The sequence below is a fragment of the Pristis pectinata genome, chromosome 18, assembly GCF_009764475.1.
Source record: "Pristis pectinata isolate sPriPec2 chromosome 18, sPriPec2.1.pri, whole genome shotgun sequence".
Taxonomy (NCBI): domain Eukaryota; kingdom Metazoa; phylum Chordata; class Chondrichthyes; order Rhinopristiformes; family Pristidae; genus Pristis; species Pristis pectinata.
The window spans coordinates 36,932,984-36,955,256 of record NC_067422.1 but is presented as its reverse complement, the minus strand read 5'-3'; the positions used below and the strand labels follow the sequence as shown (position 1 = coordinate 36,955,256).

The 22,273-nt window shown below is 45.1% G+C and overlaps 1 protein-coding gene across 1 annotated transcript in view; it reads left to right on the top strand.

Annotated features, from left to right (window-relative positions):
- The window catches only part of pik3cg (phosphatidylinositol-4,5-bisphosphate 3-kinase, catalytic subunit gamma), a 35,125-nt gene that overhangs the window by 5,559 nt on the left and 7,293 nt on the right, over positions 1–22,273 (top strand). Inside the window, exons 3-10 of the mRNA XM_052032754.1 lie at positions 1,483–3,510; positions 6,575–6,640; positions 6,747–6,972; positions 8,670–8,773; positions 13,016–13,162; positions 17,193–17,283; positions 19,263–19,393; positions 21,232–21,343. Coding sequence (XP_051888714.1) covers positions 1,495–3,510; positions 6,575–6,640; positions 6,747–6,972; positions 8,670–8,773; positions 13,016–13,162; positions 17,193–17,283; positions 19,263–19,393; positions 21,232–21,343 — 2,893 coding nt within the window. The 5' untranslated portion in view covers positions 1,483–1,494. The remainder of the gene's footprint in view (positions 1–1,482; positions 3,511–6,574; positions 6,641–6,746; positions 6,973–8,669; positions 8,774–13,015; positions 13,163–17,192; positions 17,284–19,262; positions 19,394–21,231; positions 21,344–22,273) is intronic.

Here is a 22,273-nt window from a genome sequence, read left to right as displayed (position 1 = left end):
CCCAGTGTGAGCCACTGATGTAATGTAGGAAACCTAGCTGGGTGCCACAAATGTAATAACGCCCAGTAAGTGGCAGCCATTTCTTCAACAGCGCCGTGGAATCTTTTATTGCCACTGAGGGTGTAGGCAAGCTCCTCAGTGCAGCTATGCATCTGAAGATGGCACCTTCGCCTGGACGGCAGTCCCTCAGCATTTCACTGGAGTGCCAACACAGACTACGATCCTGTCAAACAGCTCGAAGGTAGACTCTTTGGCCCACCAATTCCTCACTGACTATCAAGCACCCATTTACACCAATCCTACACTGATCATAGAGAGGTGCAGCAGGGAAACAGGCCCTTCGGCCCATACGAGGCCATACTGACCATCAACCACATATTTACACCAATTCCGTTTTTGTTCTTCCCACATTCTCGTCAACTTCCCCCAGATTCTACCCCTCACCTACGCACTAGGGGCAACTTGCAGCTTCCAATTAACCTACCGACCCACATGTTTTTGAGATGTGTGAGGAAACCAGAGTACCCAGAGGAAGCCCACACGGTCACAGGATCCGACTGCTATGTTCTCCCCACAGTCACATCAACAACCCCCCCCCCCCCCCCCAAATTCTACCACCTACCTATTCACTAAGGGGCCAATTTACCCATCAACTCTCTCTCCACAGAAAGCATCCTATCCCGGATGCATCACGGCTTGGTACAGCAACTGCTCTGCCCGAACTTGCAAGAAACTGCAGAGAGTTGTGGACACAGCTCAGCACATCACAGAAACCAGCCTCCCCTCCACGGATCCTGTCTACACCTCTCACTGCCTTGGTGAAGCAGCCAGCATAATCAAAGACCCCACCCACCCCAGACATTCTCTCTTCTCCCCCCCCTTCCATCGGGCAGAAGATACAAAAGCCTGAAAGCACATACTGCCAGGGTCAAGGGCAGCTTCTATCCCGCTGTTAGAAGACTTTTGAACGGTTCCCTAGTACAATAAGATGGATTCTTGACCTCACAATCTATCTCGTTATGGCCTTGCATCTTATTGTCTGCCTGCACTGTACTTTCTCTGTAACTGTTATATTTTATTCTGCACCCTGCTTTGATTTTCCTTGTGCTACCTCAATGTACTGATGTGATGAAGTGATCTGTATGGATGGCATGCAAAACAAAGTTTTTTTTACTGTACCTCGGTACATGTACAATAATAATACAATTTACCAGTAGAACTGTGAACTTACAGCTTCTGATTCAGAGATAAAAGCAGTCCCACTGAATGAAAGTTTATAGTATAAAATGAAGATTAGTTTCTTGCAATAACTAATAGCCTTGAAACTATACCCTAGCATTGGCTAGCCTCTTCCATGAAGGACAGAGGGGAAAGAAGTTTGAAAATGAAAACAATCTGAAGCAGAGTGTGCTGGTATCTACCACACTGCATCAGTAGCTCAACAGGAGCAGCCGAATAATCCGTGCTGTGTTTCCTCGGCAGATTCGCCCTGGCATGGAACAGTCAGCAAGTGAGAATAATGAGTTGCCCATTGTGATGAGAGAGGAAAACAGGGGCAGGAGACGGAAAATGAGAGCCAACACCGCCAGGAACATGCAGTTCTATTCACTGGAGCAGCTGCCTCTCGATTTTGTTCTCCCCACGCGGAACAAGTTCAGCAATACCCACGAGAAGGTCTCCATGGAGGTGCTGGGGAACTACACGGTAGAACAACTGAAAGCAAGGATTTGGGTGAAGGCTGGTGGGATCAGCGCTAACCCGGACTACTACCAGAAGTTCAGCCCCGACCACTTCAGGATGCTGTACCAGAAGGAGGGACAGTGGTATGAGATATACGACAAACACCAGGTGATCCAAACACTGGATTGCATCAACTACTGGAAGACACTACAGAGGAACAACGGCAAGATCCACTTGGTGGAGAAGGCAAAGGCTTCGGAGGAATCCTTGCAGCTGCAGAGGAACTTGAACTACCTGATCGGCTACGATGTTACGGATGTCAGCAACGTCCACGATGACGAGTTGGAGTTTACTCGCCGAAAGCTGATCACCCCCCAGCTGAGTGAGGTGTCCAGCAGGGATGCAATGCTGTACTCGATGGATCCTTGTATCACCTCCAAGCCTTTGCCTGAATATCTGCTGAGTAAGATCAGCAGCAATCACATCTTCATTATCATCCACAGGGGAACGATGAGCCTAACCATCAAAGTGTCCATTGACGAGACCCCGCGGACCATCCTGAAGAACTTCTTCAAGAAGATGGCCAACAAGATGGGCCTGCTGGGCATCTCGGAATTTCACAGCGAGGAAGACTTTGTCCTCAGGGTCTGTGGCAGGGAGGATTACATCGTTGGTGAGAACCCAATCAAGGACTTCTGCTGGGTCAGAAATTGTCTGAAGAACAGCGAGGAAATCCACTTTGTCCTGGTTCAGCCCCCAGATCCCAAGTTGGATGTGGCTCAGAAGGAAGAGTGGCCCCTTGTGGATGACTGCACGGGGGTGACTGGGTCACATGAACAGCTAACCCTGGAAGGAAAGGATCATGACAAAGTATTCACCATATCCCTCTGGGACTGTGACAGGAAGTTCAGAGTCAAGATTATTGGGATTGACATCCCCGTGCTCCCAAGGAACACAGAACTGACGGTCTTTGTCGAGGCTAGCATACTGCACGGGCAGCAGTTACTTGCCCAACAAAAGACGTCGACAAAAGCCTTCACCGAAGAGGTTCTGTGGAACGTGTGGCTGGAGTTCGACATCAAGGTCAGAGATCTGCCCAAGGGAGCACGGCTGAACCTCCAGGTTTACTGCGGTAAAGCACCAGTGCAAAGTACAAAGGGTGCATTCCAAGTGCAAGATGATAACACGGTGGACAGCAAGAGCAAGAATCACATGTTGTACTACGTCAACCTGTTGGTGATCGACCATCGGTCGCTCCTCAGGCAAGGAGAGTATGTGCTTCACATGTGGAAGATCCCCGATAAAGGCGAAGAGCAAGGAACGATCGAAGCTGACAAGCTCACGTCTGCAACCAATCCTGACAAGCAGACCTCCATGGCTATCTGCATCCTGTTGGACAGGTACAATTACCCCATTGCACTGCCCCGAGGCCGTCACACCCCTGACTGTAAGCCGGAGAGGTCAGGCCAGGAAATGCACAGTCAGCTACGCAAACAGTTTGAGGAAATCATCAGCACTGACCCCCTGAGCCCACTGAGCTCCGAGGACAAGGAGTTACTCTGGCACTTCAGGCATGAATGCATGAGGCAGCCTAAAGCCTACCCCAAGTTTCTTAGCTCTGTGAAATGGGGGCAGCAGGAGGTGGTGCTGAAAACCCACCAACTCCTGGACAACCAGGACGTGTGGGACAACAGCCCATTGGACGTGGGACTCGCGATGCAGCTCCTGGACTGCCGATTTTCCGATGAGCAAGTTCGTACGCTGGCTATTCGGAAGCTGGAGACCCTTGACAATAGTGGGGTGCTCTGTTATCTCCTACAGTTGGTCCAGGTAAAGTAATCTGCAATTATACATGAGTGTGCTTAAAGAGGAGGGTCCAACGTGGGTGATAGGTGTAGCAATAAATAGTGCAGGCTAGAGGGTTCGAGAGTTGGCAAACCAGCCCTTGAGAACCCAGCACCCGTCAAGCAGGGGTTCTGACACGGAAGTCAACTGGGCTTCATTGTTCTCGATGTTTGCAGAATGGGGCTGAGTCTGGAATGGGCTTCAGCTTGGTGTCACTGTCCAGGGAACGGTCTGAGCTGTCGTACTACACCACACCACGATAAACGTGCCAAACAGCTGGCTCATTGGTGATTAAGGCAGGGGATACAGATTGAGAGAGGTCGGGAGTAAAGCAGGAGCCAAACAGAAGAAAATTACAATGGGTAGACGCATCTTAAACATCCTCACCTTCACGTTCCAACAGGGTGGATCTGATAACTACCTCTCTCAGGGTGTGATTAAGCAATAATATTGGTAAATGAAACAAGTGAAATGTATCTCACACCCCTCACTGTAACACCCTGATACTCCCCACACCCCTCACTGTAACACTCTGACACACCCCGCACCCCTCACTGTAACACTCTGACACACCCTGCACCCCTCACTGTAACACTCTGATACACCCCGCACCCCTCACTGTAACACTCTGATATACCCCGCACCCCTCACTGTAACACTCTGATACTCCCCGCACCCCTCACTGTAACACTCTGATACACCCCGCACCCCTCACTGTAACACTCTGATACACCCCGCAGCCCTCACTGTAACACTCTTATACTCCCCGCACCCCTCACTGTAACACTCTGACACACCCCGCACCCCTCACTGTAACACTCTGACACACCCCGCACCCCTCACTGTAACACTCTGACACACCCTGCACCCTTCACTGTAACACTCTGATACACCCCGCACCCCTCACTGTAACACTCTGATACACCCCACACCCCTCACTGTAACACTATCTGATCCACCCCTGAAATGTACTTCAGTTCAGGCATTGTTGCTGAATCTAACTCCCTGGAACTCCCTGCCCAATATCACTGTGCTAATTCAGCACCCAGACCTAGAGATGGGCATGAAATCCTAGCCCAGCCTCATCTACATCTGACAACTAATTAAAATGAAAGACCACTCCGAGCTGAACAGTGACTGAAACCTATCACTGCTCTGTACATGGTATAAACCTCAGGAACACCCAATGCCGTTGTCAGTTTATAGTTAAGTTCCCAGTACCGAATGTGATGACGTCTCCAAAGGAGGGAGTTCATACATCACCTGAGCTACCAGAGTGCAGTTACTGGGGACTTTCAACCTTGGCATTGCATCAATGAATTGCTGGTACATTATTCTGGCTCTTTGAATGTTGGGCCTGTAACTCACTGTGAGACGGAGCACAGACTGGGCAAAGTGTAACCAGAATATGAAGTATTGCATTCCCCAGCACCAAGATCCCTAACCTTTATCAGCACTTACAGGTTATAAAATTGCTCTTTATTTACATAATCAAGCACTTCAGACAATGCCGACCTTTAATACCAATATTCAAGCATCCCTTCCACCAACAAAAGTTGGACAATTGAGAACAGCCGACACCCGACACACGGTGGTCCCATTCCAACTTTAAATTCATGCCTGACTTTAGAACGTGCGTTACTCACGAGGGTCCTGGTGTTCTATCAACCCAGCCTGTTCGCCAGATAGGAGCCATAGTCCACATTTTAATTACATTTTAATGCCAACCATTTCTTGTGTCATCTCCCTCAGAAGTTCTTTCTGTAAGCAATCTATGTATAAAATCTACCAAGCATCCAAGCTCGCGGTGGGGCAGAACTGCCTTAAAGGGAGAAACCTAGGATTGCACAGCCTGTAAAATTCTAGCATCATATCCCTTGTCTTTATTGACTGAGGGGTAGAACTTAAGTATCCAATGTACCTTCTTAACCACTTTATCTCCCTGCAATGCTGCTTTCAGGGATCAGTGTACATGTCAGTCACTCGGTTCCTTGACGCTTCCCAATATTTTTGTGCATCCCCTTGCCTTGCTCATCCTCCCCAGTTGCGTGCCTCCTTAATTCTCCAGACTGAAGTCCACATCTGTGGGCCAGACTTTGTCTATATTTTGCAGACCACAGCTTACACCTTCACTTTCGACCATGTTTCTATCATTATTTGCAAACTTCTTAACCATGTCTTAACCATTGATACAAACCATGAAAAGCACGGGATCTAATATTCCGCCTACAGCTGAATACAGTCACAAAACCCCCGATGACCATTAACCATTGTCTTCTACCGCCGTGGCACTTCAGCGTTCTACATGACGCTTTTCTGATCAACTTAGTATGTGAAACTTGGTCAAGCACTTTACTAAAATTCACGCAGACTATATCAAATTCACAATCCTCATTCACCCTTCGTGGTACCTTTTCAGAAGAATTCAGTCAAGTTAGACACAGTCTTCTCACAGCAAATCCCTGTCAGCCGTCCTTGATTAATCTGGCTTTCTAAATGAAAATTTGTACGGGCCCCGAAAGTAATTTTTTTTCTAATAATTTGCCCAGCACTGACGTTAGGCTAACTGATTTGTGATTACTTTTATCCTTCTGCCACTTTTAAACAAAAGCACCAAGTTAGCAACGATCTAGTCCTCTGGTCTGTAGTCGGAGAGGATCGGAAAATCCCTCCAAGCTCTTGCCCCTCTCTGTGTCAGCGATCTCTTGCGGCTCAGCAGCTCCCTGGCAGCTGGCCTCTTGTGCATCAGTTGCCCTGCCTGTTGTTGGTTGCCTTCCTTCCCACTGGCTGGGTCTTGAGCTCTGAAACTTGCTCTTCAAATTTCTCTGCCTCTTCACCCCTCTTTCCTCCTCCTCCTGCTTAAAATCCATCCTTTAATGAAGCTTTTGGTCACCTTTCCTATCATGTAACTTGGCGTCACACTTTGACTACACTCCAATAATTTTGCTGGATTACAGGAACTACATAAATGCACATTGTTGTTTTTGCTGCAGAACCCTAACTGTGGGACATCTGCTCATTTCCAAATGTTACTTAAATCTAATTTCAGGCAGTCAAGTTCGAGCCATACCATGACAGTGCCCTCGCACGATTTCTCCTCAAAAGAGCATTAAGAGTGAGTATTTAATCTCCCTCTGTCAAATTCAAAGAAGGTTATTGAATCTTTTCTTTCTCCCAAAATGTAAAGAAGAAAACTTTTCTCTCTTTTGGCTCCTCTTTAGAGTAAACGAATTGGTCATTTTCTGTTCTGGTTTTTGAGAAGCGAAGTGGCTGAGTCGATGCACTATCGCCAGCGCTACGCAGTCATTCTGGAGGCCTACCTCCGAGGCTGCGGGGCAGCCATGCTGATGGACTTCATGAAGCAGGTCAAGGTCATGGAAACTCTGCACAAGGTGACGCTGGAGATAAAGAACATCACTGCCGAGAAGTACGACGTTTCAGCTCAAGGTACGTTGACCACTTTTGGCTCTGTGTGATGATGTCTTGCCCCAACGCACTAATTCTCCCAGAAATCACTGCTACAAATGACTGTGATTAATTTTATACCGAAAATTTATATTGTGTAGCGATTCCTTGAAATCCTACTTGTTAGAATATTGCTGCCTTTGGTGGGAGATGTTGCTGTAGTTTCTTTCATGAGTTCTATTTGTGTTGAGTCACTGTTTAACTAGACCCTGTTTGAAGAGTAAATTGAGTCTTAAGCGTTAGATTTTGCCTCTCTGACTTAATTCATTTGTGCTCTTGTATCACATGAAGATTTATAAGGTGGTTAGTGCAATGAGTGGTGCAACTTGTTATACAATAAATTTTCACCTTTCTGAATAAGGCTTAAATCCAGTCCAAATCAAGGGAACAACAGTTCCTCCCATCACCTGAGTGTTAGGGTTCTGGGAACTGAGTTGAGCTGTCTCAATCAGTTCCACAGCATATAACCTCCCCTTGGCCAGGCACAGTAGTGTAGCGGTTAGCCTAATGCTTTACAGCGCCAGCGACCCAGGTTCAATTCCGGCCACTGCCTGTAAGGAGTTTGTACGTTCTCCCCGTGTCTGCGTGGGTTTCCTCCGGGTGCTCCGGTTTCCTCCGGCATTCCAAAGACCTACGGGTTAGGAACTGTGGGCATGTTATGTTGGCACCGGAAACATGGCGACACTTGCGGGCTGCCCCCAGAACACTCTAGGCAAAAGATGCATTTCCATAGAACCATACAGCACAAAACAGGCCCTTCGGCTTGTGTGTTTCGATGTACGTGTGATTAATAAAGATATCTTATCTCTTATCTTAAATTGGCCTTGGAGTGGATACAAAGACTTATTTGAATGGGACAGAAACTATGGACATCAGCCGTGTGCTCACTATACACATGAGAAACTGAACTTTGCAGAACCGAATGCAAAGAACTGGGAAAATGAGATATAAAAACAGAAATAGTCCTCAGATCAGACAGTATCTGTGGAAAGAGAAACAGTTAACAGTTTAGGTCTCAGACAGGAGATGGGACAAGTTGGATTGCTCTTCCAAAGAATAATCACAGCCGAGATAGCCCGAATGGCCACTTTCAGTGTATCAATTGGGATATAAATTCATAAAGGAAAGACAGAAACTCGATGGATTGAATTAAGCACAAACTAGGGAAGAGAAGCACACTAAAAAAACAAGTATATATTGCACCTTTCACTAGCTTTGAAAGTCCTAAGGTAACCTTCGGTAAATGAAATATTTTTCAAATATATTCACTATTGTAATGTAGGAAACTCACGAGTCAATTAGTGCCACAAACAGCAGTGTGATTGTGACAAGATAATTCGTTTTATTAATCCTGATTGAGGATGCTGAGATAACTTCACCATTCTTCTGCAAGTTATTACCAGGAGGTCTTTAATAGTCATCTGACAGAGTAGATGGGGCTTCAGTTTAAACTTCTTGTTGAAAGCACATCTGCTGGGGCGGAACTCCCAGAGTGCTGCACGGAAATATCACCCTGGAATGTTTGTCTTCAAGCCTCTGGAGTGGGTTTCATATGCACAACCTTCAGACGCTCAGGCAAGAGTGTTACCACCTGAAACACAACTGAGACAGGACTTGGGAAGTCAGAGCTACCCTCATCAATGCTGAGCAGTGTCTAACTGAATCCTTTTTGTTTGTAGCAATCCTGCAGTTAAGACAAAAGCTTGAGAAACTCCAATTCACTGATTTCCCAGAAGATTTCCGAGTTCCATACGATCCTGGCCTCCGTGCTGGTGGACTTGTGGTAGGTCACACCCCTGGGGGGGGCCACACCCGTGGGGGGGAACATCACACCAGTGGGGGGGTTCACGCCCGTAAGGGGGGGGGTCACCCCGTGAGACGTCATGCCTGTGGGACATCGCACTTGGTATGGGGAAACTTTCCCCAGTTTCTTTAGTCACTTAAAAAGCTTCTTAAGTGGTTACGAGTGGCTGTAAAACTGAAATATTGGTTTTATTTAAGACAGATGACAACTTTAATGCTTGGTCGTGCTCATTGAAGAGGCCGCACAAGATTCTGGGCTGACATTTGACCCAACACCCTATCCTAATAGTAGCCAGCTTGAGAATCTAGTTATTGCAAATGATCTTGAATCCTGAGTAAAGGTATCAGACTAGAAATGTGTTCACACAACCCCCAATAGATAAATAGTCCAGCGCTGTCGAAAACTGGGTTAACTTGGAGTTGATAGTTCCATTCCCATTTCTGCTGTCTTAGCAGCAATCTGGTAGCTGGTGTCCTTGTTTTTCAGTCGGATTCTTGTTCTCCACGACACCTTTCTTCAGGCGTAAAACTCCACCAAATGACACCAACAGCAATGCAGTGAAGAAACATTCCCCTGAAGTGCAGGCATTCAGAGTGTGCACGCATGTCCTGGCAGAGACCTCCCTGGAAACTTCTAACTTGGTCGTGGCCTTTAACAGTGTCTGTGGTCCCCTAGCACAAAGAACATGCCTCCTGTGGGTACTGTTCTTCACCAGCCAGTGTGGGATCCTCTGATACCACTCCCTTTCCATTGCAGCATCCATTTATTTGGTAACAATGCTCCCCTGTGGTTGGAAGAATGTTGTTTGTATGATATTTTATCCCTTTAAAGAGATGGCTGTAAAGATCGCATTGCAGTGCCATAGGCTAACAGTTGGAACAACCTGCAACAGTCACTGAGAAATAATGACATCAGCTCCAGCATGGAGTTACATAGGGAAGTCCGACAAACCTCTTCTGGCAACGTTAATTCAAATCGTCACTCTTTTCATGACTTTCACAAGCATTGGGATGACCCACAGCAGAGTTCTGATGCCAAAACAAATGGTGTGGAGCAATCTCCGTGTCGTCATCTCTTTTTATTCTCAATGACAAAGGTTTGAGGAGGACTCTTGAAACATAGCAGGAGATTTTCTGGAACGCTTTATCAAGACTTCACCAATGCAACCAAAGTTTATTCTAGGAAATGCTCAGGATTTCTGGTAATAACAGCGAGTGATGGGCTCCCCTGTCTTATTAGACCTCTGACCAGGGGAAAGGGGACATTTGATCAGGCATCTTGCAAGGTGTCCTCCTCGGTCCACAGGAGGAAATGAAACCGGCTGCTGGAGGGGAAAAGGACACAAAGGTGAGGCGGATTCCTAATGTCTGCACAGGAAATCTCTCCTCCGCTGGGTCCCCTGCACCACGACCACCATGTCTCAGAACTTGTGAACGTTGCCCTCTGTCCCTGAGCTATCCTTTCACACTGGTTCCTTTCCTACCCATCCCACTCCATATCTTCTGTGGAGGTAGGAGTCTCCAGGCTAAAAGCTCAAGGAACGTTATCTTCTTGAAGGATCTTGAACTGAAACGTTGACTGTCCATTTCCCTCCATAGATGCTGCCCGACCAGTTGAGTTCCTCCAGCATTTTGTGGGTTGCTCCAGATTCCAGCATCAAGTCATAGAGCACTACAGCACAGAAACAGGCCCTTCAGCCCATCTAGTCCATGCCGACCTGATCTTCTGCCTAGTCCCATCTACCTGTACCCAGACCATATCCCTCCAATCCCCTCCCATCCATGCACCTATCCAAACTTCCCTTAAATGTTACAATTGAAGCCGCACCCACCACTTCCACTGGCAGCTCGTTCCACACTCGCACCACCCTCTGAGTGAAGAAGTTTCCCCTCAGATTCCCCTTAAATATTTCACCTTTCACCCTAAACCTACGTCCTCTAGTTCTATTCTCACTCATCCTTGGGGGTGGGGAAAAGCCTGCATGCATTCACCCTATCTATACCCCTCATAATTCTGTGTATCTCCCCTCATTCTCCTGCCCTCCGAGGAATAAAGTCCTAACCTATTCAACCTTTCCCAAAACTGCATCTGCAGTTTCTTGTGTCTCGAGGAACATTATGTTCGACTGGTGCTTACGTTCTAAAGCTGCAGCCATCAGATTCCTCACCGGCAGGACTTTTAAATCAATTGATGTACCAAATTCATCTTCATGTAGGCATTTCTCAATGACTGCACCCACCCAGCTCCTATCTTCCATTCAGCCAAAATACCTTCAAAGATACCCCACACTTGCATGGAAGACATGGTGCAGATTGTCATTATACACAGAGTTGGAGGTGTCCTTGTCTCTAATTCAGGACCAGGTCATCCCAGCTAGCCATCAGTTTACAGTAGGCTTGTATAGGTTCACATTCAGAGGCAGAGATCTAGCTTATGGTTGACTCCTTCACTGATGTGTACAATGGGATGGGTGTTCCACTAATCATCAGGAAGGCAAAGGTCCTCAACCAGCCTGCCCCACCATGCAACACAACACCCTGACAGTCAAGACCCATGACTAGACACCCTGGAGCCACCTCGTGACAAAGACGGACATCAATGGTTAAATTCAACTCGATCGTTTTGCCATTGCAGCCTTTGAACCACTGAAGGAAAATGGTTTGAAGACCTCAAACCTGCCAGCAGGCTCGTGGTTTACTGAACAGCTGTGATCTCTTCCCTCCTCTATGCAGTGGACACACAGATAACACAGAGTATGGATCTCAAAGCATCAGGGAGAAATCACCAATGCCATCTCTACAAGATCCTCCAAATGTGAGGATTCCTCCAAATCCTTCAAGTGAACCAATGCCAGCGTCCTCTCCCAACACCCAACAGGCTCGAATTACACTCAACCAGCTTCAGTGGGCAGGTCACATTGTTCACACGCCTGACACCAGATGTCCGAAATAGGCTCTCTACTCAGTCATGGGAAGAGATTTCCAGGATGATGGAGGTCCTCTCAAAATTCCCTTGGTCAGAATATAACATCGTCACTGACCCATGGGAATCTCTAGCCCGTGACTGCGCAAAATGGATAAGGAATATCTGCCACAGGGGACACAAGAGACTGCAGATGCTGGAATCTGGAGCAACAATCTGCTGGAGGAACTCAGAGGGTCGAGCAGCATCTGTGGGAGGAAAGGAATTGTCGATGTTTCGGGTCAAAACCCTGCAATCAGGACAACAGGAGCATACAGAGGTCGGGTACAAACAGCAGCATCCCGAACTACCCACCCACCTACCTCCTCAAGCACCTCCAGACCCACCTGTGGCGGGATCTATGGATCCCATACGGGACTCTTCAGTCACCCCACGACCCATAGAACTGGAAATGGAAGCAAGTCATCATCGACCCCAAGGGACAGTGAAGGGAACGAGGAAGGAAGTGTAGTTTTTAACAATGATTTATTCTTTCCCCATCTGAACATATTTTTAGAGACATTAAAAATAATTAAAAAGGCTCATTTCTCACATTTGGATTTGGCACCATTGAATCTTTTGCCTTATACTCATGGGGGTGAGGTTGCTGGTTCCACAGTCAGGGTCTGTCTTCAGTATCTTATCGATTTTTCATATAACAACACAAGCAGTGTCAGAACAATATTAAGCAAAGCCTCGTCGACTTCACATGTTACTTATTCAAGTGCACACGTCCCTAAAAGGTGCCACAGAATCGTGACCTGGTTCATCAACTCGTTCAGTTCGGCATCTCTTGAGTTCAACTATAATGTCTTTCTCTCCCATCTAAGCTGGCTGAGATCAGCAGGCTGCACACTGGCCAGTGTGGTTATAGAGAGCAGTACCTCCCCTGTACACAGAGCCATGGAAAGACAAGTTACTCATTGATTTCCAATGATATTCCAGTTCTCACCACTGCAGGATCTAAGGGCGATATCAATGCACACCAATTCATGTATAAATCTATACCACCTACTGTGTGGGATGAGAAATTTGATAATCCTTTGGTTAGCTGTGGTTGTCTACATACGCGTTTAACTTCAGAATCATTTAGCACCAGTGAGCTACTTGTGGAAATTTAGCAGAGAAATGCTGTTCTATTGGTATTGCTATTTTAATGTGGGTCTTTTGTGACATTATCCTCGACTAATATCCAGAACAACAGAAACACATTGTTAAATCCTGTCAGAGTACAGAATGAATCTATTGTCTGATTCACAGGTGGACAAATGCAAAGTAATGCCTTCAAAGAAAAAGCCTCTATGGCTGGAGTTTAAGTGTGCTGACCTGACCTCTATATCCAAGGATACCATCAGCATCCTCTTTAAACATGGAGATGACCTGCGGCAGGACATGCTGATCATACAGGTATGTGTGTGGTACTTCAGTACATTGCAGGCTCCACATTCTGACACTAGTGCTACAGGTCGACATCCTTCACTGTAACACCTCCTTTAGTACAACAGCCCTTGCTATATTGGATCGCATCGCAAAATTCAAGATATACCTAACACTCCTCATAACATATTCTGTTGCTTATTTCATGTAGTGTAACATTCTCTGATGTGCTACTTAATCCCTGCTTTATCCCACAAGACTCTGTCACAATCTCAGATACCCTCCACAGTAACACTCTGTAATCTCCCACACCTCTCATTCTCTGATACACTGCTTTCTGTAACATTGCTGTACTCCTAACTCTCATTAACCCAGTCCTGTGACTATAATACTTGGCAAGCCTTACTTTTTCACTATAAATTGGGGGATGCAGAAGTATACTTGAGGAGGAAATCAGAGGGCAAAAGGGGGGCATGAGATCGCTTTGGCAGAGAAGATTAAGGAGAATCAAAAGAGATTTTGTAAGTATATTAAGGGAAAAAGAGTAACCGTGGATAGAATTGGGCCGCTCAGAGGCCAAAGTGGACATCAATGTGTGGAGCCGCAGGGGATGGGCAAGGTTCTCAATGAGTATTTCTCCTCTGTTTTTACCATGGAGAAACACTTTGGAACTTGAGATAGTTGATGGGGGCGACCTGGGGACAGTCTACATTACAGCAGAGGAAGTGCTGGATGTCTTAAAACATATGAAGGTAGATAAATCTCCAAGGCCTGACCGGCTATATCCAAGAACACTCTGGGAAGCCAGAGAAGAAATTGCGGGAGTCCTGGCTGAGATATGTGCATCATTGATAGCCACGGGTGAGGTGTCAGAGTACTGGAGGGTGGCTAATGTTGTGCCTTTATTTAAGAAGGGCAGCAAAGAAAAGCCTGGGAATTATAGACCAGTAAGTCTAACATCTGTGGTAGGTAAATTACTGCAGGGGATTCTGAGGAGTAAGATATACATGCACTTAGATAGACAGGGGTTGATTAAGGATAGTCAGCATGGCTTTGTGTGTGGGAGATCCTGTCTCACAAATTTAATTGAGGTTTTAGAAGAAGTAACCAAGAAGGTCAATGAGGGCAGTGTAGTAGATGTAGTCTATATGGACTTCAGAAAGGCCTTTGATAAGATTCCCCCAGTAAGCTGCTATGGAAAGTTAGATCACATGGGATCCAGGCAGAGCTGGCTGATTGGATACACAATTGTCTTGGTGGTAGGAAGCAAAAGGTGATGTTAGAAGTTTGTTTTTCAGACTGGAGGCCCGTGACTAATGATGTGCCTCAGGGGTCAGCGCTGGGCCCATTGTTACTTGTCATCTATATCAATGATTTGGATGAGAATGTACAAGGCATGGTTAGTAAGTTCGCAGATGATACTAAAATAGGTGGTGCTGTAGACAGTGAATTTGGTTATCACAAATTACAGCAGAATTTTGATCAGCTACGTAAGTGGGCTGAGGAGTGGCAAATGGAGTTTAATTTAGATAAGTGCGAGGTGTTGCATTTTGGGAAGGTAAATGAGGGTAGGACTTTCACAGGGAATGGCACAGTGTTGTAGAACAGAAGGACCTTGGAGTTCAGGTACATGGTTCCCTGAAAGTGGCGTCACAGGTAGGTAGTGATGAAGAAGGCTTTTGGCACACTGGCCTTCATTCAGGGCATTCAGTATAGAAGTTGGGAGGTTATGTTTCAGTTGTTCAAGACGCACTAGGAATATTGTGTTCAGTTTTGGTCACCCTACTGTAGGAAAGATGCCATTAAGCTGGAAAGAGTGCTGAAAAGATCTACGAGGATGTTACTAGGACTTGAGGCACTGAACTATCGAGAGAGGTTGAGCAGACTAGGACTTTATTCATTGGAGCGTAGGAGAGTGAGGGGTGATCCTGTAGAGGTGTATAAAATCATGAGGGGCACAGATAGGGTGAATGCACTTGGTCTTTTCCCCAGGGTTGGGGTATCAAGAACTAGAGGACATACATTTAAGGTGAGAGGGGAAAGATTTAATAGGAACTTGAGGGGCATTGTTTTTAAACCAAGCTGCCAGAGGAAGTGGTTGAGGCAGGTACAATAACAACTTTTAAGAGACAGTTGGACAGGTACATGAATTGGGAAGGTTTAGAAGGTTGTGGGCCAAATGCTGGCAAATGGGACTAGCCTGGATGGGGCATCTTGGTCAGCATGGACCAGTTGGGCTGAAGGGCCTGTTTCCATGCTGTATGACTGTATGAACTCTATGAACTCTATATCATTTTGATATTTCCCAGTACAACCGTGTTAAAATCAGTAGTCTCCACATGGCAACAAGGTAACAAAGAGGTACACAGCATTGTCGCAAAGGAGCGGAAAATACTCTAAAACTCAAAGTATGTGGAAGAACATCAGGTGCAGTCTCGATTTGCTCCAGCATGCAACATGATCATGGTGGATCTTCTACTTTAAGCCCACGTTCTTCTGTTATCCTTAATTCCCTTGGCGTTGGAAATGCATTGATCTAGTCCTTGAAAATACTCAAATACCAGGTATCCACTCTTCCAAAGATCTAATCAGTGATTCTGAGATGTGACCCTTGGTTCTAGGCTCTCCAGTCAGGGATCTCAGCACCTGTCCTTTCAAGCTCTCTTGGAATTTTATATGAGATCACCTTTCACTTCTTATAGTGTGCAGGCTGACTTTGTCCATTTTCTCCCTCTAAGGCACCTCCTCATCCCGGGAATCAACAAATGATTCTGATGAAGGGACCCCAATAGTTAACGGTTCCTCTTTCCGCAGATGCTGCCTGACCTTCTGATTGTTTCCAGCATTTTCTGTTTTTATTTCAACAAAATGAACTTTCATTGACTGCCCTTATTTAATTCTCAACATTTCTTGGTCATCCTTTGCCATTTTCTATAACCCTTCTAATCTTCAGCCTTACTATCCTTCTTGGTAATATCCAAAGCTTTAAATAATTCTATTCTTCTCCAGTTACCCACAGCTTGACTACTTTTCCATGAAGTTTTTATGCTTCAAAGCAATGTAAACCTGTTGAGAATTCTGAATTATTTACTTAAGTGTTTGCCATTGAACAGACCGTACGATAGTGGAGGAGAATATATGTGTTGCTTTGTAAGGCAAAGACAAACACATTGGCAGGACAAAAGATATAGTGTATACAAAAAAAAATTGGGGAAGGGCATTTTACCCACCCATTAATGCAGAGGGCAAACTAATAACACAGGGGGACACAGCAGAGCTGGTAACAGTGGTGGACAATGTAATTCAGTGACACTAAGTAGGCATTTTCTCTGGCATGTTGGACGCTGAAGGGAGACCTGATTGAAGTTTACAAAATTATGAGAGGCATGGGTAGGGTAGACAGAATCTTTTTTCAAGGGTAGAAATGTCAACTACGAGAGGGTGAGAGGGGGGTAAGTTTAAAGGGATGTGTTGGGCAAGTTTTTAACACAGAGAGTGGTGGGTGCCTGGAATGGGCTGCCAGGGGTGGTGGTGGAAGCAGACATGGTACAAGATAAGATGAGATATTTATTTATCAGTCACATGTACATCGAAACACACAGTGAAATGCGTCTTTTTGCATTACTGAGAATGTGCTGGGGGCAGCCCGCAAGTGTCGCCACTCTTCCAGCGCCAACATAGCATGCCCACAGCTCCTACCCCGTACGTCTTTGGAATGTGGGAGGAAACCGGAGCACCCGGAGGAAACCCACGCAGACACGGGGAGAACGTACAAACTCCTTACAGACAGCGGCCGGAATTGAACCTGGGTCGCTGGTGCTGTAATAGCGTTACGCAAACCGCTACACTACCGTGCCGGCCTAGTGGAGTTTAAGAGGCATTTAAAAAGGCATGTGATTAGGCAGGGAATGAAGGAACATAGACCATGTGCAGGCAGATGGGATTAATTTAATTCGGTATCATGGTTGGCACAGACACTGTGGGCTGTAGGGCCTGCTCCTGTGTTGTATTGTTTTACATTCTACGTTTCCTAAATGGTGTCATTTTCATTTATCTACAGATCCTTCTAATCATGGACTCCATCTGGGAGACAGAATCCTTGGATCTTTGCCTTTTGCCCTATGGATGCATTGCCACAGGGAATAAGATCGGTAAAAACAATGGTTACTTGTTGGTGCGCCTTCTGTATTTAGAGACAGGGCAGGGGATGGCAAACAGCACAGTCACTGACCAAGGGAACGAGGGTCATATTCAAGTTGGATCAATGGGCGGCACCGTGGTTCAGTCCTTGGTTCAATCATGTGTGGAGTATGGACATTCTCCCTATGACTGCATGGGTTTTCCCTAGGTGTTCTGGGTTCCTCTCACCTGCCACTGACCTACAGGTAAGTTATTTGGCTATTGTAAATCATCCCTCAGCGTGGGTAAGTGAGAAAGGGATTCAAGAGGATTTGATGGGCATATGAGAGAGAATAAGTTACAGGACTATCATCAGTCAAGGCTTTGAATATAAAAGTTGGGGGTTCATGGTGCAGTTGTACAAGATGCTGGTGAGGTCGCACTTGAGGTTTTGTGTTCAGTTTTGGTTGCTCTGCTGCAGGAAGGATGCCATTAATCTGGAAAGAGTGCAGAAAAGATTTACAAGAACATTGCCAGGACTTGAGGGACTGAGTTACAGGGAGAGGTTGGACAGGCTGGGACTTTATTCCTTGGAGCATAGGAGACTGAGGGGTGACCTTATAGAGGTGTATAAAATCATGAGGGGCATAGATAGGGTGAATGCACAGTCTTTTTCCCAGGGTTGGGGAATCAAGAACTAGAGGGCAGAGGCTTAAGGTGAGAGGGGAAAGATTTGATAGGAAGGTGAGAGGGGCAACTTTTGTTTTACACACAGGGTGGTATCTATGTGGAACGAGCTGCCAGAGGAAGTGGTTGAGGCAGCTACAACAACAACTTTTAAGAGATAGTTGGACAGGTTCGTGGATAGGAAAGGGGTAGAAGGTTATGGGCCAAACACAGGCAAATGGGACTAGCTTGATGGGCATCTTGGTCGGCATGGACCAGTTGGGCTGAAGAGCCTGTTTCTGTGCTGTAGGACTCTATGACTACAGGGAAGTAAGAGTGGCAATGAGATGGGATAGCTCCACTGGGGGCTGGCAATGACCTGATAGGCTGAATAGCTTCCTCCCGTGTCATTAATAGCTAAGTATGGGATGAAAGTTGGTGCTTTGGCCAGTTTTGGACTGATAGGAGTATGAACTTGCATCCTGAAAAAGGCAGGAATTGGCAAATGTTGGCCAGTCAATGGAAAGTGGTAACATTTAATATTCTCAGTACTTACAATGCTCAGAAAACAACCAACATCTGGAAAAGAAGGCTGTGCTGAGTAACTAGGTACCAGCCTTTCAGTTCTGATTCCACCCTTGTACAAATGTAATAGTCGACCCACGGTCTATAATAAATCAGACAACTGCAGAACCAACGATTAATGCTTTATTATCTTTAACGCTAGCGGGAGTGAGGGATACAGAGAAAGAGTAAACAGTGTAACCTGAGCTCTGTATTGATACTCACTCAAAGATTCAATGCCAGGGTCCCTCTGTTATACTTAAAACAAAGAAGCCTATGTGCTAAATTTCACACAACAAGCTACTCTAACGATTTATTCTTTCTTAATTAGAATGATTTATTCTTTTCCTCATTATCCATTATTTCTCTTTATCTTTAAGCACTCTGTAGCTCAGCAGCAGTTCATCATGTTACAATCTGAAGTCACAGACAGCTCCAGACTCCAAGGATAACCGTTTATCGCAAAGACAGGATATTCCTTTAATTAACTACTTCTTTGTTTTACACAAGACACCTGGACATCGTGCATCTCAACTATAGTTAGGCCACAACAAGCTGAACAACATTAACCCTTACAATCTCAGTTACTTTTACACAAATGTTGCCCATCATTGATGGAGTGAACATATCATCATACTCAATGGTTAACCCAGCAATGATGTAACATTGTGAGTACCCAGGACACTAATGAAACAGCTCTGTAGACTTTAGTTCTGAATAAATAATGTAATGTGGTTCTGTACAAGGTCACCTACCTGAAAATTTTGTTGTATTTCAACAGGAATGATTCAGATTGTAAAAGATGCCACGACCATCGCCAAAATCCAGCAGAGCACAGTCGGCAACACAGGGGCATTCAAGGATGAAGTGTTGAATCACTGGTTGAAGGACAAGTGCCCGATTGAGGACAAGGTAAATGAACTAACTGCTGGATACTGAAGAGAGTTAGTACTGGTGTAAGGATAACTCAGCAGGTACCAGATACGTTCAGTAATTTTAGACCAGGTCACCATTTCACAATCTGTTCAGGGATATTGATGTCTCTCAGGTCCAGGATAACCTCCGGAGCGTTAAAAGCAATTCAAAGAAGCTGAGCCAGGTCACAAACATTCAAGCATGAACTGGATTAACTTACACACTTTTGCCAGCTCACAGCTACTGAGCAACATCAGGTCCCAGATTTGTTCACAAGTACAGTGCACCCCCACGTTACAGGGAGGTTGCATTCCTGGAAAAACATCTGTATCACGGTTTTCTGTAATACAACATTTGTTGTTTCTTTTGTATTTTGTATTCGGTTATTTTTTTCTCTCATAAATTCCATAAGAGTGAATTTTTGATCCATATCTCAGTTTTTGTTGGTAGTGAGTTGTGAATTCTTTAAGGGCGAATTTCTGTTCCTGAACTGCTATAATGCGGCAGGTGGGCAATTGTAGTGGGTCAGCCAAGGGATTTACTTCACAAGTCACAAACTACTGGAGTTGGCCTTAAGCTTGCAGTAAGTTATGCAAAATAATAGGGGTCCTGGGACATTGATGCAAATTCTTGTTTAGTGCTTGGAATGAGACCCACTCCTGAGAGCAACCCCCCAACTACTTAATAGCTTTTACTGTATTGGAATGTATCCCAATGTTTACAGACATACCCCAAACTCCTCATAACACATTGTTCTGATGAAGGTCTCTGACCTGAAATGTTAACTCTGTTTCTATCTCCACAGATGCTGCCTGACCTGCTGAGTATTTCCAGCATTTTCTGTTTTTATTTCAGATTTCTGGCATCTGCAGGCTTTTTTTTATTTTCATAATATATTGTGTTGCTTATTTCATATAGTGCAACATTTTACAGAATACTACTACTTAATCTCCACCTTCTCCCACAACTCTGTCACAGCCTCTGATTCTGTACACTGTAAAATCCTGCTATCTCCCACACCTCTCACTGTAACATCCTCCAATACATCACCTTCTGTAACATTGCTACATCCCATACCTCTCCCACTGTAGCACACTCCCATACACCCATTACAGCAATTCCAGAACACCTGTTACCATAACACTTAGAAAGACCTATTTCTCACTGTAAATCACTTTGATATTTCCCACTCTGTGCTAAAATCATGCCAACAAAGTAAGAGAGAGGTACAGAATAATGTCAAAACAAAGAGGAAATAACTTAGAAATACTTGGAAGAATATAAGAAACAGCAATGGGGATGAAATTCATTCACTAATACTGGACAAGCAAGGAGAATGAAGCATGTTTGCAACAGCAGTGGTGGCTGCAGATGTACCAGATTGGACATAGTCAGTGTCGAGGTCCCAGGGTCAGCTAACTGCAAATGTTCTCAGGTTTGAATGACAGTAAATTTCCATTGAATGGGATAAATTGGCAATGTACTCAGTAAGATATCCCCTGCCTGAAGGGTAATGGTACAAACATCCATTCCACCTGGGCACTGCTGGTTGGATATATACTGTCCAGTTTGGTAGCTGGATTCTCCCAGGTACATTATTACTTAGGAGAATAGCAAAAAAAACAAACTACTGGAGGAACTCAGCAGGTCTGGCAGCATCTGTAGAGGGAAATGAACAGTTTAAGTTTCAGGTCGAGACTCTTCATTTGGACTTAATACAGTACTAACTGGCACTATTCTTTGGCTGAATTGTGTTGGCTCTTTATTCTTTGCTTGATTGACTCAACTCTCTTCCCTCTAATGCAAACTGAATGAATTCTTCATTGCCCTTGCAGTTCCAATCAGCCGTGGAAAAGTTTGTTTATTCATGCGCTGGGTACTGTGTTGCCACCTATATCCTGGGTATAGGAGACAGGCACAATGACAACATCATGATTACAGAGTCAGGTGAGTGTACAATATCTAATTACGTGATTAAAATGTAGGCACTTTCGATCGTCACACAGACCTGGGAAGTTCTGATTCCACTTTCTGCTGGAACTGCATTAATTATGGAAGAAAAGGGATTTGTTAAAACGAGGAATAATACAGCACAGAAGGAGGCCATTTGGTGCATCTTTAAAATGGCGATACAATTGGTCACTATTCTTTCTCTAGGATTTAGTGAATTTTTTATTCTTTTCAATTTTTTTTTATCCAAATCCCTTTTGATTTGGGGAGGTATGTTTTAAATCATATCACCGCATTAAAATAATACTCCTCATTTCCCTTTTGGGATTTTTTTTGGCTGGTTTTTCTTAAGTTTGTGTCCTCAGATTATTCCCACTAGTGAAAAGTTGCTTTTTGTTCAATCCATCCAAATCCTGCTGAAGTCTGAACAAGTCTGGTCAGTCTTCAAACCTCCCTGCTCCTGTTTCTGCTACTGAAGTTACATTAACTTATGGACCAGTACAAGGAAAGAAAGAGATCAGCTAAGATCTTACTGTAGATTCCCACCCAGTTAAGGTTTCAGTATGTGGAAGTCTGCTGAGATCAGGATGAGGTTTGGCTGATGAACCTCAAGTGTTTGTCCACTTACCACTCATGCTCCTGTTGTGAACACATTGCTGCAGGTGGTCTGTTCAGTTGATCCGCTGTTCTGTGAAAATAAAAACTCACTTAAAAGCTGGAAGTAAATTTGTTATGGTAGTGTCGGTAACAGTCATGAGCAGAAAATTTGGTGTATCTTTAAAATGGCGATACAATTGGTCGCTATTCTTTCCCTAGGATTTAGCGAATTTTTTATTCTTTTCAATTTGAGATAAATCACGCCTGCTGTTGCTCATGAACCCATGATTAACTGCAGACTGTGTCATTGTCCTGATTATGGGAGGCGAC